Here is a 17,650-nt window from a genome sequence, read left to right on the forward strand (position 1 = left end):
CTGACCATATGCAGCCTGGGGAGTTTACTGTAACGTGCACTGACCATATGCAGCCTGGGAGTTTACTGTAAAGTGCACTGACCATATGTAGCCTGGGAGTTTACTGTAACGTGCACTGACCATATGCAGCCTGGGAGTTTACTGTAGTAACGTGCACTGACCATATGCAGCCTGGGAGTTTAGTGTAGTAACGTGCACTGACCATATGCAGCCTGGAAGTTTACTGTAGTAACGTGCACTGACCATATGCAGTCTGGGAGTTTACTGTAGTAACGTGCACTGACCATATGCAGCCTGGGGAATTTACTGTAGTAACGTGCACTGACCATATTCAGTCTGGGGAGTTTACTGTAGTAATGTGCACTGACCATATGCAGTCTGGGGAGTTTACTGTAGTAACGTGCACTGACCATATGCAGCCTGGGAGTTTACTGTAGTAACGTGCACTGACCATATGCAGCCTGGGAGTTTACTGTAACGTGCACTGACCATATGCAGCCTGGGAGTTTACTGTAGTAATGTGCACTGACCATATGCAGTCTGGGGAGTTTACTGTAGTAACGTGCACTGACCATATGCAGCCTGGGAGTTTACTGTAACGTGCACTGACCATATGCAGTCTGGGAGTTTACTGTAGTAACGTGCACTGACCATATGCAGCCTGGGAGTTTACTGTAACGTGCACTGACCATATGCAGTCTGGGAGTTTACTGTAATGTGCACTGAGCATATGCAGCCTGGGAGTTTACTGTAGTAACGTGCACTGACCATATGCAGCCTGGGAGTTTACTGTAACGTGCACTGACCATATGCAGCCTGGGAGTTTACTGTAACGTGCACTGACCATATGCAGTCTGGGAGTTTACTGTAACGTGCACTGACAATTATGCAGCCTCAAAATGGTGCTATGGTGCTCTGGTCCGTCCAGCGTGTATGTGATACAACCAGAGCCTCTGGATCTATAACACACACGCTCTTCACGAGCTAAAGACTCTGTCACAGATTGGTGATTGTGCTTCCTGGGTGTGTCACAGACACCTGCTTCCTGGGTGTGTCACAGACACCTGATTGTGTTAACATGGCCTGAAGGTTCACTGGCTGAACATGTTGCAGGATTTGGCAGATATGCGATTCAGTGTAAACGGACAGTATTATCAACTCAACCGTGTTGAGTCGATCTTTCTCCAAAATCACACTGTAGCTCCTTTAACATACCACATCCTTACCAGGCATATCTGCCTATAAAAGGTGCCTTTAAGCTGTGCATTTTTTTTCTCCTAAACTGCAGTTTAATTAAGGGAAGCAATTGTAGCATTGTAACATATCTTGTGCGTACGAGTGGACTAAAATGTGTGCGCGTTACAGTAAATCATGGACTCGATATACGTACGTGGCTGCGTACTTATGGGACCTGAAAAACAATCAGCAGGTCTCCAGTGTTGCGCTGCCCGCCTGCAGAGACGCAGAAAGGGAGCGCAGGGTACACTGCAAACACAGGACGAAACTGAACGGCAAAGATCATGCATCCACTACAAACATGCCCAGAGACAAACACGTCTCTCTTGGGATTGTCCTGCTTCGTCCTGCACAAACTGAACATGGTTTGACATGTCAGGCTGGACGTGATGTCAGGCTGGACGTGATGTCAGGCTGGACGTGACATGAGTCTCATCGAGAGAGAGAGAGAGAGAGAGAGAGAGAGAGAGAGAGAGAGAGAGAGAGAGAGGCTCACAGACTGAGGGGACACACCCACTGCATCTGTCTGTCACTCACTCTCTGCATGCCTCTCCCTTCATCTGTCTATCTGACTAGTCCATCACTCTCTGCTTGCTCGCTCTCTCTCTTTCCCCCTCCTCTCTCCCTCTCTCTCTTTCTCTCCCTCTCCTTCTGCTCGATCTGCAAAAAGAGGCTGGAATGGTGCAGCGAACATGGCAACCAGCCGTGGGGGGGGGGAGTGGGGTGGGGGGGGGGGGGGGCAGGGAGAGAGACAGAGAGAGAGAGAGAGAGAGAGAGAGAGAGAGAGAGAGAGGGGCGTGGCTGCACGAGTGAAAGAAAGAGACACGAGAAGAGAAGAGATGGGGAGAGAAGAGAGGGACATACTGTACTAGAGAGAGACGGAGGAGAAAAACAAGAGCGAGCTAAAGAGAGAGAGAACGCACAAACAGAGAGAGAGACACAGGGGGAGAGAGAGAGAGAGAGAGAGAAGGAGAGAGAGAGGCAAAGGAAAAAGTGAGAGCACGCGGGCAGGCGAGGGAGGGAGCGAGGTCCCGCCCCCCTCGCCACTCACAGGTGCTCCTGCGAGCCGATTGGTCGCACCCCCTCGCTGCCTCCGCCCATCATCCCCTCCTCCCTCCCTCCTCGCCAGCCGCGAGGAGGGAGGAGAGCAGAGGCGATGGCGTGCTTCTCCCAAGGCTCTCTCTCTCTCTGCTGCTGACAACTCCCACTGAAAGCCCCAGCTACACACACTCACACACACATGCGCACACACACACACACACACCCTCTCTCTCTCACACACACACACACACACACACACACACACACACACACACACACACACACCCTCTCTGTCTCTCTCTCACACACACACACACACACACACACACTCACACTCACACTCACACACCCTCTCTCTCTCTCACACACACACACAGACACACACACACACCCTCTCTCTCTCACACACACACACACACACACACACACACACTCACACACACACACACACACACACACACACCTCTCTCACGCGCATGTTACATTTTGAGTGTATTTAAAGTTACAACACACTTTACATAACACAGCGAAAGGAATTAGGCCACGTGGTTCCTTCCTATGTAGCTCAAAGTTTTCCTCGACTGCATTTGGAATAGAATAGAATAGAATAGAATAGAATAGAATAGAATAGAATAGAATAGAATAGAATAGAGTTTAAAGGGCAGAAGAATCTTTACTCAGTAGAGTCTCTACTGCAATCTGAATGGTGTTGTATGCTTCATGAAATGTCAAAATATTTCTACACAAAACTGACCAAATAGAGACCGAGGCACAGGAGAGACAGAGGGCCAAATAGAGACCGAGGCACAGGAGAGACAGAGGGCACGTTGCTGTGTGAGTGAAGAGACACAAACTGGAAATAGAAGTTTCAACAGTTTCCTTCCAACATTTGATGAAATGAGATTGCTACTCTGATGACAACATGATGGCTGACAAAACTCCTTGTGTTAAAATAGTTCAGGCGATCGATCATCTTGCAGGAAATGTGCATCTTTGACGTACTTAGCAGGTATTAGCAGGTACTTCACATCAGCAGGTACTTCACACTGCATATTCCAGTGTGACAAGACAGACAGTTTATTGAAAGCTGTGTAATAAAGTAGACCTGACCTCAAAATCGGATCCAAAAATCTAAATGAGCAAGGCAGTTATAATTAACACCAACACCAGCCAGAGCCAAAGTAACAAGCCATTTGGCTGATCACAGCCAACACGTCGTGTTCTCTTCTCAAAAATCTAGCTGGCTGCATGAGATTTAGGATGGATTGGTGGATCCCAAATAGAAATTATTACTTTTATTTTTGTTTGACTTACTTTCTGTGTGGAGTGAGTTGCTAAAAATCCGATTGTCTATTTTTTTTTAAATAAATGAAAATAATAATATTATTAATATATTAATATAATAATATATATATAATAATAATATATTTTTTCATGTCTGACTTGTTATGTTTAAGGGGTTAGGAAAGCTCCTTTTCAGCTCAGTGGTTTTGTCCATAAAGCTATATATCACATTTTTAATTGCTACATTAATTTCATCAGTCAGTATTTAATCAAATGGATGATTTTATCTTCAAATGTGTTACTATTTTGTGAGCAGAGGTCTTCAGTGAATATTATTTCATACCTAATTTTGTAAGCAAACATTTTCTCAGTGAATGTCCGTTTTTTCCCCTATAAAGGAGGGAGGGGGCAATCCATGCTGGAACAAAACTTCAGATTCAGAGACTCACTGTCACTGAGTCAGAGCTGTCACTGAGAGTCAGAGCTGTCTGTGAGAGTCAGAGCTGTCACTGAGAGTCAGAGCTGTCACTGAGTCAGAACTGTCACTGAGTCAGAGCTGTCTGTGAGAGTCAGAGCTGTCTGTGAGAGTCAGAGCTGTCTGTGAGAGTCAGAGCTGTCTGTGAGAGTCAGAGCTGTCTGTGAGAGTCAGAGCTGTCTGTGAGAGTCAGAGCTGTCTGTGAGAGTCAGAGCTGTCACTGAAGCCCTTTTCCCACATGCGCTTTGTACCGCAAAATGACCGGTACGTGGTCTAATGCCTGCATGTGAGAAAGGCGCCGTGCCGGTATAAGCGCGACCCCGTCGTCCCCGACATTTCACCAGTCTCTAGCCAGTCAGAAGAGCGGTATGCTCTTAAGGAGACGCAAGTGGAAACGGGTCCAGTCATTTTCCGCGACAGCGGTCCTTCAATCATGGGCGAGGAGTAGCCTACACACGTTGCTTAATGTTCCAGCGGGCATAATCTAATCATTCGCGCACATTAAAGCAAACTGACGAAATGATCTTGTGATAGCCTAATAAGAGCAGTATGTCAGCTTGCTGATTTCCGAAGGCAACCCCGGACACATCAAACGAAGCCAGTCTGTAAAAAGTGCTTCAACCCGACGCAGGTGAACGGATAAACATCGAACCAGCAACTATTTCTCTCAGACACGGATCCCAACTTCTTCAAAGTGCATCATCTAATCATTCGCGCACATCAAAGCAAACTACTTCCAGATTTCGCTTGTGCATTTTGCTTTCTCTACATACATACAAGCGTTGAGCAGCTTGCAAGCCTTTCTCGCTGTGTCTGTCCGTGGCTGCTGCTCTCGAGCAGAGAGGGGAGCGGTAAATCGGCTGTGTTTATTACGCTGGCGGCTTGACGCTGCTCTTAAGTCAAACGAGTGTGATTTATTGTGTGACAACTGACAAGCGAAGTTATTTCGAGTTTTGCCGACCCCCCAAATAAGCTCCCCCCTCCCCCCACCCCCCCCCCCAACATACTGGCAAATTCGCTGATAGATTCCCACATGCGCGAGCCGAAGTGTGAAGGGAAATGTCCGATATTGACTTACAGGTAATTTTCCGGTACGCATGTGGGAAAACGGCTTGTGAGTCAGAGCTGTCTGTGAGAGTCAGAGCTGTCTGTGAGAGTCAGAGCTGTCTGTGAGAGTCAGAGCTGTCACTGAGTCAGAGCTGTCACTGAGAGTCAGAGCTGTCTGTGAGAGTCAGAGCTGTCACTAAGAGTCAGAGCTGTCTGTGAGAGTCAGAGCTGTCACTGAGTCAGAGCTGTCACTGAGTCAGAGCTGTCACTGAGTCAGAGCTGTCACTGAGAGTCAGAGCTGTCTGTGAGAGTCAGAGCTGTCTGTGAGAGTCAGAGCTGTCACTGAGAGTCAGAGCTGTCTGTGAGAGTCAGAGCTGTCTGTGAGAGTCAGAGCTGTCACTGAGAGTCAGAGCTGTCACTGAAGCCGTTTTCCCACATGCGTACCGGAAAATTACCTGTAAGTCAATATCGGACATTTCCCTGAATTTCCCTTCACACCTTCACGCTCGCAAGTGGGAATCTAGCAGCGAAATTGCCTGTATGTTGGGGGGCGGGGGGAGGGGGGAGCTTATTTGGGGGGTCGGCAAAACTCCCCTCTCTGCTCGAGAGAGAGGCCAGTCCTTCCGCACTTCGCAGCAGCCACACAGGACAGACACAGCGAGAATGGCAGAGTCTTGCAAGCTGCTCAACGCTTGTATGTATGTAGAGAAAGCAAATGCACGAAGCGAAATGTGGAAGTAGTTTGCTTTGATGTGCGCGAATGACTAGATGATGCACGCTGGAAGTGAACGTTAAGCAACGTGTGTACACCTCGCCCAGAGAAGGACCGGTGTCGCGGAAAATGACTGCACCCGTTTCTCACTTGTATACGTTATCGCGCATACCGCTCTTCTGACTGGTTCGAAACTGGTGAAATGTCCGCGACGGCGGGGTCGCGCTTATACCGGAAAACAACTTTCCCACATGAAGGCATTAGACCACGTTCCGGTCATTTTGCGGTACAAAGCGCATGTGGGAAAAGGGCTTGAGAGTCAGAGCTGTCACTGAGAGTCAGAGCTGTCACTGAGAGTCAGAGCTGTCTGTGAGAGTCAGAGCTTTTCCAGACTGAATCACAGGTGGTATCATCATGGTGTTGCCACTTCTGCAGAGGCCAGTATGATCAAATGTACAGAACACAGTCCATATTTTTGTCCTTGTGGAAAATGATCCTCTGAAGTTGTCTTGTGGGGAGCAAACTTCTCAAGACTGCGAGAAGAGAAACATCTTCACAGTCTGGAACAGTTTGGTAGTGCCTTGGGTTGTGCGGCTTTCTGTGATTCTCTGCGATCTGCCGCTCCGGTAGTGAGACTGGAGAATTGTGTTTTGTTTCTCTCTCTCCAGTCAGTCACTTTCAGCCTTTCAACAGTGTGAAAATCATTTTTCTAGCACATAAAGGAACGCCGACAAAGCAGATTCTGACAATATAAAAATAGTCCTGTCGCTCACAAGTGACTCAACTGCTTTATGTGATTAAACCTTTCAGTTTGAACAAGTGGAACAACCACATTTTGCAGACTGTATTTCAGTTCCTGATGACAGAGAATTTACGATTTATGGTTTATAGCAGGAATGAGTCCGGAAGTAGAACGTCTGGCTCGTATGTGTAAAAGTCAATGTAATGAAGTAGAACGTCTGGCTCGTATGTGTAAAAGTCAATGGGGTTTTTGTTTGGGGATTTCTGTTAAATGCATGAGATAAAGTCTGTGGTGTTTAAGCGTAGCTAAAGGCATTTTTTTTTAAATGCGACTTTCAGAAAACGCTTCAAAAGTCATGAAAGTGGTCCTCGTTTGTGACGATTATCTTGCTTAACACAAACTTTGCTGTTTCATAAACTTTTCTTAAGCAGAGCTTATTCTCATTCTCAAATCCCATTGCCTTTTCCTCCTGCAAACCAGCAGCACAGGGACTTCCGGGGTAGTAAGCCTACAAAAATACGTCATCCCTGTGATAGGCTACTCTATATCACATGGCCAGGAAGCTACACAACCCAAGGTACAAAGTTCAACACCACTTTAAACACAAAGCTGATGCAACGTCTCTGTATTATCAACTGCTATAGTTCTACTCTACAGCAGAGCAATCTAGTATTGAGAGTGACGTCAGCGGAGGTCCAAAATGCGTGACTCAGTAGCCAATGAACAGCCAGGAAGGAGGCTCGCGCTACTTTTGAATGCTAAAATAAAGCTGATAATATACAATTTGATTCTTAAACGTCTGACCCTTTCAAAGTACATCACAAACTGTCCATTTTGCTGCAACTCGACAGCGCAGCTTAATCCAGAACCTTTACTTCCGGGAACTTTTGTGAGGTAAAAAAAAAACGGGTCCATTGGAGTGAATGGAGATGTGGTAACTCTTCTATTATATGCCTACAGTAGTGGGCAGTTTGGACATGTCCAGGATGTCCAGGATGTGATGCGTCGTCGATTGCATCAATGAATGTTGGGACTTCCCATTTGTTGTCATTGCATCATCGGTCTTTTGACTTGTATTTATGCATCAATTTCAATCGTACTTCAACCATTAGATGTTACTTCAAACTCGTCAGGAGAAGGAACATTGAGAAGGATCATAACGCACAGAAGCAATGGCGGCAAACACGTAGCCGTGTGTATGCATCTCCTCCATGTTGACATCATGCCCCACGTTTTAACGGCTGGCACAGAATACAGGCAGGTTTGTCAAACTAATGTAGCGTGCCGTGCTAAAATAGCTCCGCTCCTTACACACTCCACAGAGGCCGGAAAAGTGTCACTTATGCTAATGAAAAATAATGATGCAAAAATATTCCTCAACAACTTCATTTCACATGACTGAGACGAGTTGACTAAAAGTAGATCCTTCAGCTAACTACACACCCGCACTGAGATGATCTGGCATGGAAAGAATTATAGACAGCATTTATCGACTAGTTGGAAGTTCTGGAGGAAAACAAGAAACAAGTGTCATGGCGTCAGCATGTGGTGGGGGTTAGGGTGATCTCTGAGGATGACTTTGACTGATTGGGGGTTGAAAACCGGCAGCACACAATCTGTCCGTCCGTCCATACGTACGTACGTACATACGTACATACGTACATACGTACATACAGTACATACGTACATACGTACAAACGTACATACGTACATACGTACATACGTACATACGTACATACATACATACATACATACATACATACATACATACGTACATACGTACATACGTACATACATACATACATACATACGTACATACATACATACATTCATACATACATACATACATACATACATACATTAATCTATCCATCATGAAGGAACGGAAGAAAGAGGAGTGGGACACAGAGGAAAGAGAGGATCGGATTCTCTCTTTCGAATTCATGCATGCACGTGCACGCACGCACGCACGCGCACGCACACACACACACACACACACACACACACACACACACACACATACACACACACACACACGCAGATACAGTCATGAGCATCCCATAGAGACACAGGAGGAAACCATAGAGTGTAAGAGATGGACATTGGTTTGTGGACTGCCGTGAATTTTGAGATGACAGAGCGCACGAGGCTGAAACTCAGAGATTGCGGTAGGCTGAATCCAAGCACTTTTAAGGGCCTCTTTATAAAGCAAGCACTTTCAAGTCCTTATTTTTTCTTAAATCCAAGCACTTTCAAGTAGGCCACTTTCCAGACCAGCGTCAACCCTTTCATTTCATTTATGAACTACCTTTTTTTAAATATCCCCAAGATTTAGAAAATGGCGCCATTTTTTAGACAGATTTCGAAATATATTTGAAATCTCACATGACGCTGAGTTAAGTTTCACTCTTAGCTATAGAGTAGAACCGTTTTCTTTTTTTGTTTATTGTTTTTGTTTCTTTTTTAATACCATGCTGTAAAGATGTTTATGCTGTAAACGTGGGCATTTTAACATTGGGGTCTACGGGGATTGACTCACTTTTGCAGCCAACCTCAAGAGGCCATTCGGGGAACTTCAGTTTTTAGTCATTCCGCATTGCGACCAAGTGGAGCCGCCTCCTTGGAGGAAATCCTCAGTGTATGTGTCGCTGATCCAAAAGCTTTGCAGCTGCGGTTTGGATTGCATGTTGTCCGTGTGTACATTTTATATTTCCAATCGAAATAAAAAGTCAGGTGGAATTAAGCATCAGTCAACATCTGAGCATACAGAACATGAAAACGAGACTCATCGTGCATCATCACTAAATATATAGATTTGACAGCCCCTGTTCCACTTTTTTGGTCTTATCTGCTTGTTGTTGTTTATTTTCCTATCTTGTTTGTTTCTCTGTTAAATTCAAAAATAAGCTATTCAAAACACACAAACACGCGCGCGCGAAGGAACCACTGCAAATACAAAAGTGAACGGCCAAACTATTTGGATGAATAAGAGCAATAACGTGAGTCACACATGACCAACGGCATATTTTTTATATAATCAGGTCATCCAGGAAACATTTTGTCCAGGTTTATTTCTAACTCAGCTCTCACCATGGATCTACATCCAAGGTGAGAGCTGAGTGGCTCTCACGCACAAACAAACCTATTTTGTTGTTGTTTTTGTTATTTTTTACTTGTATTTTATTTTATTTGTTTTGTTTTCAGCATTTGGCCGACAGTCTTAGTGTTTTCCAATTAGCTCAAAAGTAGAATAAGCTTGTGACTAATCCCCAGACCCCCATATCTCCTCAACAATACCCCCCCCCCCCCCCCCCCCCCGCTCCTCAGCAGTACACCCAGGACCACACAGCCCACCTCCTCATCCAGAGCACAAGAGCAAACAATCAAACCCCCAAACTCTGGGAACATCAGCGTGCACGAGGGGCCAGAGTGACGTTTCAAAAGAGCGTTACGTAACACTGGAAAGCTCTTCTTCAGCTCTTCTGTCCGACAGTGAAAAGAACACACTCGTCACCGTCAAACACAATGGAACTAAAGGGCCAAAGGGGCAAAAGACTCCAGTGAAAAACTTCCAGATTGAATTTGGTGCAAAAACAAAACCCTGGACAGATGAGCCATGCAGCAGGGTGTGGTTTGACCAAGAGAGCAGATGAGCTTCAGAAACACCAGCTCTGGTTTGAAGTTAACACCAAGAGAGCGGATGAGCTTCATTCCAAAATGAGAAACCTCCAAGTTGGGGGGGAAAAGTGACAACAAACACAGGAAATTGGGGAGAAAAAGTAAAATACTAGTGAACCTTCTAAGAGAAGGTTCACTAAGAAGTTCTTTATTTTCTTTCGCTATGTGGTATTGAGGATAGTACATTGTAAGATAAGTTTTATAGGCAACTCTTTGGCTTTACAGACTGGAATCTCAATAAGATAATACTAAATTATTAACTTCAGGTCATTAATTTTTTATATATAATAATAATAATAATAATCAAAAACCAAAATAATCTTCAACTACGCAATTCATTGAGTTCTTTGCTGCTTTCTGCCTTCCTGCAATGGACATTCTTAACTTTGGTAGAGCAAGTTCATATATATATATACGGTATATATACGGTATATATATATATATATACGGTATATATATATATATATATATATATATATATATATAGTTTGCTTTAGCCGGCTTAGCTGTTACACACACACTACACCAGTGCTTCTCAATGTGGGGTCTGCTCTGGGCACCACTAGGGGTCCTTGGGGGGGTTCCAGGGGTTCCCCAGCAGATTGATGAATAGACAAACTGCATCATTATTACATTAATAGATTAGATCATGTAGAATAATTTCATCATAGCTACACTGTTGATTTTGTACATACTGAAAAACACATGTTAACACTGAATTTGAAAAAGTTATGCATTTCTTTATTTGCAAAGCCTTTGGAAAAGCCCATAAATCATAGATTTACTGCATTATTTCATATCAATGTGAAGAATTTGGCTGATAATGATAACCGATATTAACATTGCAACATCTGACCGATACCGATATGACCGATATGTAAAAAAATTACTAACATCGGCCGATACCGATATGATTGCCGATATATCGTGCATCCCTAATATCTAGCAATAAAACATATTGTCAGATTTGGGTTTGAGAGAAAACATCTCATTAAATGCAGGTGGGTGGTTCTGATGTGGACTAACTGAGGGTTCTTGGTATGAGAAAAGCACTGCAACACTGCAGTGGGAGTCCAGTGCCTCCATACATATGTTCCTCTCCATTCACATTGTTATGTAAGGAGAGGTGGGGACTACTGCTGTACAATGAGAAGAGAGGCTCCCCCTCCCTCTGAACCCCCCTCCCCAACGCCCGACCCCCCAACCAAGCCCCCCCCCCCCCCCACACACACACACACACACACACACACACACACACACACACACACACTCCTCTCTCTCCTCCTGTCAGTCCTGCTGACCTCCCATAGACATCTGAAGCTCTGTGGACACTTCAAACTTCAAATCCTGGATCACCATTATCGCACATTTAAAAACACTTTATAGAAGACAGTTCATATTTTGTGCTTTTTTCGCTGACGTGTCCTCTGACACACACACACACACACGCACACACGCACACGTCCACATTACCCACATGCTCATGCACACTGTGCTGTCAGACATGTTAATGGTATAATATATGTGCTGTTTTGACCCATACGTTGTTTTTTTTTACACGCATAAATATGATTAAGCTGATGCGCCCTAAACCAGTGCTTCTCAACCTTTTTGTGCCGTGACCCCCAAAAACATTTAGGGTGGGGTTCGTGACCCCCCTCCCGCCGCTGCCCAACCAAGCAACGACTTCCTAGTGCGCACGCATTCACACGGTGATTTCACACACTCACTGAAATCTTTTTGATACAGTTTATAGTTTATATAGCTTTAAATACAATACTCATTGGTATGGGAGATCATCATAAGAGAATAATTTTCCTTTTTTACAATCATCCCACAACCACAAATATCACGACCCCCCCGGGGGGGTCCGGACCCCCAGGTTGAGAACCACTGCCCTAAACCAGTGGTTCTCAACTTGGGGTCCAGGGACCACCAGGCGTCCTAGCCTGGCTACAGGCGTCTTTGATGCTGTTCGAGGGGGTCCCCAGCAAATTGTTATAGACAACTTAATGCAATTAGAGAATGTGAAAGACTGTTTTGATGATATATTTGGCTGTTATCTCTCTGCGTACTAAGCAGATAGAGTCATGGAGTTCCGGACAAAATCATCTGAATAAAACATGTTCTCAGATGTTGACGTCAAATGGCTGTAATGTGGACTAAATTAGGGGTCCTTCATATGAAAAGGGTTGAGAAGCACCACGCTAAACACACACACACATACATACACACACACACACACACATATATATATATAGCATAAGAGCAAAAACAGGCCTGAACACTTGAATATAATTATCCAAGAGAATTTTAAATACTACAAAATAACTGTTTCTGTTTGGGACTGTTTGGGCCAAGAAGGGAAGAGGAGGAGCCAAGTCTTTTCTAACGTTTTATGAACTGACCGTTTTCCCCCCTCATCAAAGGATCACACAAGTCTGGGCTTCACATCAAAACCAACCATGTTTTGTTCATTAATAAATGTCCCATTATGCTGTTATTAAACATCTGGTAGTGGTTGTTAATATTTCCATAATAGTTGAAGACAATTGTGTCATAAAAGAAAAATATTCACAACAATATAAATATTTAAGCAATAATTTGTTGGTTACTTCTCCTCTAATTTGGCTCATGCTGACTGAGTGTGAACGCCATTTTACAGTAAGGCCTATTGGAGTGGGCTTCCAAAAAAAATGATTTTGGGTCACATGAGCCATCCTCTGCTGCCTACATGTTTCAATGGAAACGCTTTTTTACGCGTGCACAACAACAGAAGTAGGACAGATCTGCTCATGCGCAGTGTGGAGAAAAGCTTGAGCCTCCTTTCAGAGCTTCGCCATTTTCCCCCCGCGCGCCCAGTGACGTCACGTGGAGTGACTCCTCTCTCTGTGCGTGGGGGCGGACCACGTGCTGTGTGTGTGTGTGTGTGTGTGTGGGGGGGGGGGGGGGGGGGGCTCGCCCCGCACGGTGGCCCGTTTGTTTCCCACAAATCACACTGATCATCAGGGTCTTCAGGTGATCAGACAGATGGACCAGGACACTTCCTTCCCACACAGATGCAAAATAGCCTACAACTCGACCTACTGAGCTGACTGCATGTTGGCCAATGCATGGCGCCTGACGAGCTTCTCCAGTCTCACGAACAATAGGCTACTGCATCCTACAACTTCACACAAATCTAATTAACCTGCATAAAGTCCGCATAGTCAGAACTTTTCTATTCTGCGTCACAGAGGATATAGCCGAAAAACAACATAGTAGCCTATAGGCCTAGCCTGTTTCTGCTGATAGGCGCAGCGCAGCATGCGTAAAACCAGCTCACATTCAAAAATGCGTCGAAATTCAGACAAACTCATTGGAATTTGTTGAACACAAGAATCACCAATTTATTTAAAGTCAATATGGCCTTCATTTTGATTCGCACGCACACAGCACACTATGCTACTACACACTTGCACACACTCACATGTGTGGCCAAATGGCGGAACATGGAGACGTGTGTGCGCACTGCTCACCTCGTATCTGTGCCAAAGGTTACAGGCATGAATGGTGGTCTATATAGGCAAATTCCGTAATGCTGTTTAAAGAAGGTCAAGTCTGGCTCCAAAACAGAGCAGGCCATGGCTACAAGGGACTCCATTTTGTCCCCTAGGCCGCTTTAAATGGAATAGAAAAAGCCGTCCAAGCTACAGGTTTAATTATCCTATCAAAATGCCTTGGAATAGCACTAAACCATTTGTGTTTTTATTCCCTGAGCACCAGGTCCAAATATTTACCAGCCACGATATTTTTAAATCCACAATTGGCGACTAAAAGAAACTGCCGAAATAATGGCCAAAAATATCCAGAAATTTCCACATTGTAATCCACACGTAAGAAAAACTCACAATACACAACTGTGTTGGAATAATACATTATTTGGGGATTTTACAGATTATTTCGCCATTTTATCAAAAATTTCCAAACAACCAGAACAGCGTAAAAACACATCTGACGATGCGTTTTGGCTGCTAATTATTTCACAAAATAAAAATAAAAAAATAATTAATTTAACTCATAATGAAGAGCATCAATTAGAAAATAGTCCACATTAATTTGCAGTTAAAAATTAACCATTCAGCAGAAACCGCCCCACACACTATAAACCTATCTGAATTGCATGTAGATAATGCGTAAACGCGAATTGTATATTTACATGTCTCCCAAAACTCACAGCGTTTCAGTAATTGGTCAGAATAACCAGCAAACCGCCCAAATAAAAATTAACTCCCAAAATGTGGATTTTTTTGGGGTTCAAACCGTGAAATAAACAGCGAGGCACAGCCTACAGGAAGGCCTGCTGCAGCCTGCTGGCCTACAGACATGTGCTCATATGTGATGACGTTGCAAACAATATCATTATCCCTACTGGCTTCACCCAGCACCAGTCAAGTAAGTCAACCAAGCTGCGAGTGTAGACGGACAGGCAGCCCAGCAGAGGCACTGCTCACCCCGGCAAGCAAGCAGCTCGCCTGGGATGGTCCAGCTCCAGAGGAACGGTCCACAAAGTTTAGGCTCCACACAAACACACACACACACACACACACACACACACACACACACACACACACACACACACACACACACACACACACACACACACACACACACAAGCAGCTAAAACACCCTTCAACACACACGCGTAAAATTGATTTATTTGTGTATATATGGAGAATGTCCTGTGTGAGGTGATGCAACAAATGGGGGGGGGGGGTAGAAATGGGGGGGGGGGTACCTTTGCTTCTTGGGGACGGAGTGCTCGACCTCAATACGTTTCCCATGAAGTTCCACTTTACCTGGGGGGAAACAACAACACACACACACACAGACGGGGGGTTGAAAACACGGCCATCCGGGCTACTAACTATTCAGCAGCTTGTTGCGGGCCTGCCCTGAGGACTGTGGCTGCCTTCGGTGTCCCGCTGTTCACAACTGCTGTTAACTTTAGGACTTAGCAGAGGAGCGGGGGGAGGAAGCAATATAGCCGACATGAGGAGCAGGGGGGGCGGCCAGGCAGAGGCCCGAGCAGCCGCCAAGTGAGTTGGAGAGCTACTAACTCCAACTGTCACTGTATCCAAACCATCACAAATATGACAAACCACAAACCTGTATAGCAGTATTACATCCACTGTGTATCTACCAGTGTCGGACACGTTTTTACAGCATGTGGAAGCACCGTGCGGCTCGTGTTGGAGCTGTGTGTTTGGTGGTGGGTTTTCATGCAGAAGCAAAGAGGGAGCTGCCTGCCTGCCTGGCATGGCGACCTTGGCTCCTCACATGTTACATGGAGGAAATCATGAAAATACAGCCGAGGAGCTCGCCGAGGCCCCTCGATCAATCAGGCGGTAATAACAACGTTACTGATCATCGATTACCGGGGGACCCTGGCGGCTGGGGGCCCGTTTTGGTGAGTAGACGTTGTAAGATATTCTTCTATCTTTGTCATAGTGGAAACACCGACTTAAAGGGGGAGGGGAGCCTTGTCTTCATTCTATATCACACACAGGAGAGTAGAACCGTGCAGGCTGGAAAACAACACATGCTCATTTTACGCACAGCTATTTACAATTAGAAAATACGACGCAAATGACCCAAATACGCACAAATACAGTGAATACTGGATTCCATTTGCACTATAAGCTTATAGGCTACTGTATGCTTTACGTCGTGTCCCTCCCCCCTGCAAAAGTTGAGTAGCTGTGTAGGGCGTGTGGCTCATCACACAGCCCGGTTCATTCGACCACAATCTGTAGAATAACCGTGAATATGGGCTATGTGTGCCCGGTGTGAGGTGCAGGACATTCGGACTCGATGGACACAGAAACTGGGACACGGTGTGGAGCCTCGCAGCCACGGCTACTGGCACCTACCTACCTACTATACCGCTTCCCTATGAATGAATGAAACTGTGCGAAGGGGGAAGGGGGGTCTTTGATGGGGGCAATAGTCCACCAACTCACCAGAAAACGTCTCGATAGCTTTCATGGCCCATTGATCGTCCGGACAATCCACAAACGCGTAGCCGGTTTTCATGAGAAACTGTCCGGAGTATGGGATCTTGTGGTCGTCAAAGGCTTTGCCCAAGTCCTCGGCAGTCACGCTTTCGTTCAGATTCCCAATGTATAGCTTGTTCATGGTGGAGACTGTTTTAACAAGTCCAAAACGAAAAGAAAAGACTGGTAGAAACGATGAAAAAAGCCAGCAAACAAAAGTTGTTTCTCTCCAATTCGTTAGTAATAATTTGTCACGCTTGTCAACGAGAGATCTCACTCACTCAAAGTGGAAATCACATTAGGTAGCCTATCCACAGAGCAAGGAGAGCGAAACAATAAGAAAGGAAAGGAAGTCCAACGAAAAGAAACAAAAACGGATTTGAAAAGTGTAAAAACTGAGGGAAATCGTTGAGTTTCGTTGTAATAAATCCGGTAGAGTGAGTGGAGCGGGGAGCCTTGCAGCCGGTGTGCCCCAGCAGACGGGTAGAGAGCGCAGGCAGGCAGGCAGGCAGGCAGCGGAGAGCAGAGCCTGTCTGTCTGTCACAGCCTGTCTGTGGAGGAGGAGGCGGGGCGGGGAGCTGGCCTGGGTGGGTTTGGTTTGGTGATGGGTCTATGGTGGAGGAGTGGGAAAACTATGGCGGGATCAGGTTGGGAGAAATGTTTTCCCCCCTCTCTCTCTCTCTCTCTCTCTCTCTCTCTTCTCTCCCTCTCTCTCTCTTCTCTCCCTCCCTCTCTCTCTCCTCTTTCGCGATCCGCCCGCTGCCGGCAGAGGGGTGACGCCGCCCCTCCACAGACTCCAGTTCACGTTTTTTTTTTCAAAGAGGAAACCACGTGGTCTATTTGGAGTAGGTTAGAGAGAGGAGGAAGAGGAGGGGGCATCCCCCTCATCCGAGGGTATTCACCAGATGAGTGTGCGTGCGTGCGTGCGCGCGCATGGACGCACAAGGCGAGCCCCCCATTCCGTGCTGTGCTCGTGCTCTGCCTGTACTGTAGCCTACAGTACGTGTGCACACGCAGGGTGCAGCCAGTGTGCCGCGCTGCCAGGCTTTTATGCAACAGCCACACATGAATGCGCTTGTGCAGGCGAAGAGGAGACTTCTCCTTCAAGACGCGGATGTGCAGGCTCTCTTTATACAGCCAGTTGCCATCGAATACTGTTTTTATTGCATGAACTCTCAGTCAAACCGCCCCAAAGGTCCCTGCTGCCTTCGCCTCCAGCCCGCCGCGCCACCCCCACCGCGCTACCGCTCCCCCGCCCGCCCTCTCTGGATGCATATTACGCACGGCGCAGTAAAGATGTTACATAAATGACCTATGGTGAACCTCGGGCTGCTGGGCGCGGTGCAGCAAAAGGTCCTGGGGCCACGAGGCCGCTGCCTGCCTGCGCACACATTCTGTCC

General features: G+C 46.0%; 1 protein-coding gene across 1 annotated transcript in view; it reads right to left on the reverse strand.

Annotated features, from left to right (window-relative positions):
- The window catches only part of igf2bp1 (insulin-like growth factor 2 mRNA binding protein 1), a gene marked incomplete at both ends in the record, with an annotated part of 87,099 nt that extends 70,707 nt beyond the window's left edge, over window positions 1–16,392 (reverse strand). The window contains 2 exons of the mRNA XM_083649360.1: window positions 14,993–15,053; window positions 16,218–16,392. Coding sequence (XP_083505486.1) covers window positions 14,993–15,053; window positions 16,218–16,392 — 236 coding nt within the window. The remainder of the gene's footprint in view (window positions 1–14,992; window positions 15,054–16,217) is intronic.
- Between the last annotated feature and the right edge of the window lie 1,258 nt (window positions 16,393–17,650).

This window comes from Poromitra crassiceps (assembly GCF_964638095.1).
Source record: "Poromitra crassiceps genome assembly, chromosome: 13".
Taxonomy (NCBI): Eukaryota; Metazoa; Chordata; class Actinopteri; order Beryciformes; family Melamphaidae; genus Poromitra; species Poromitra crassiceps.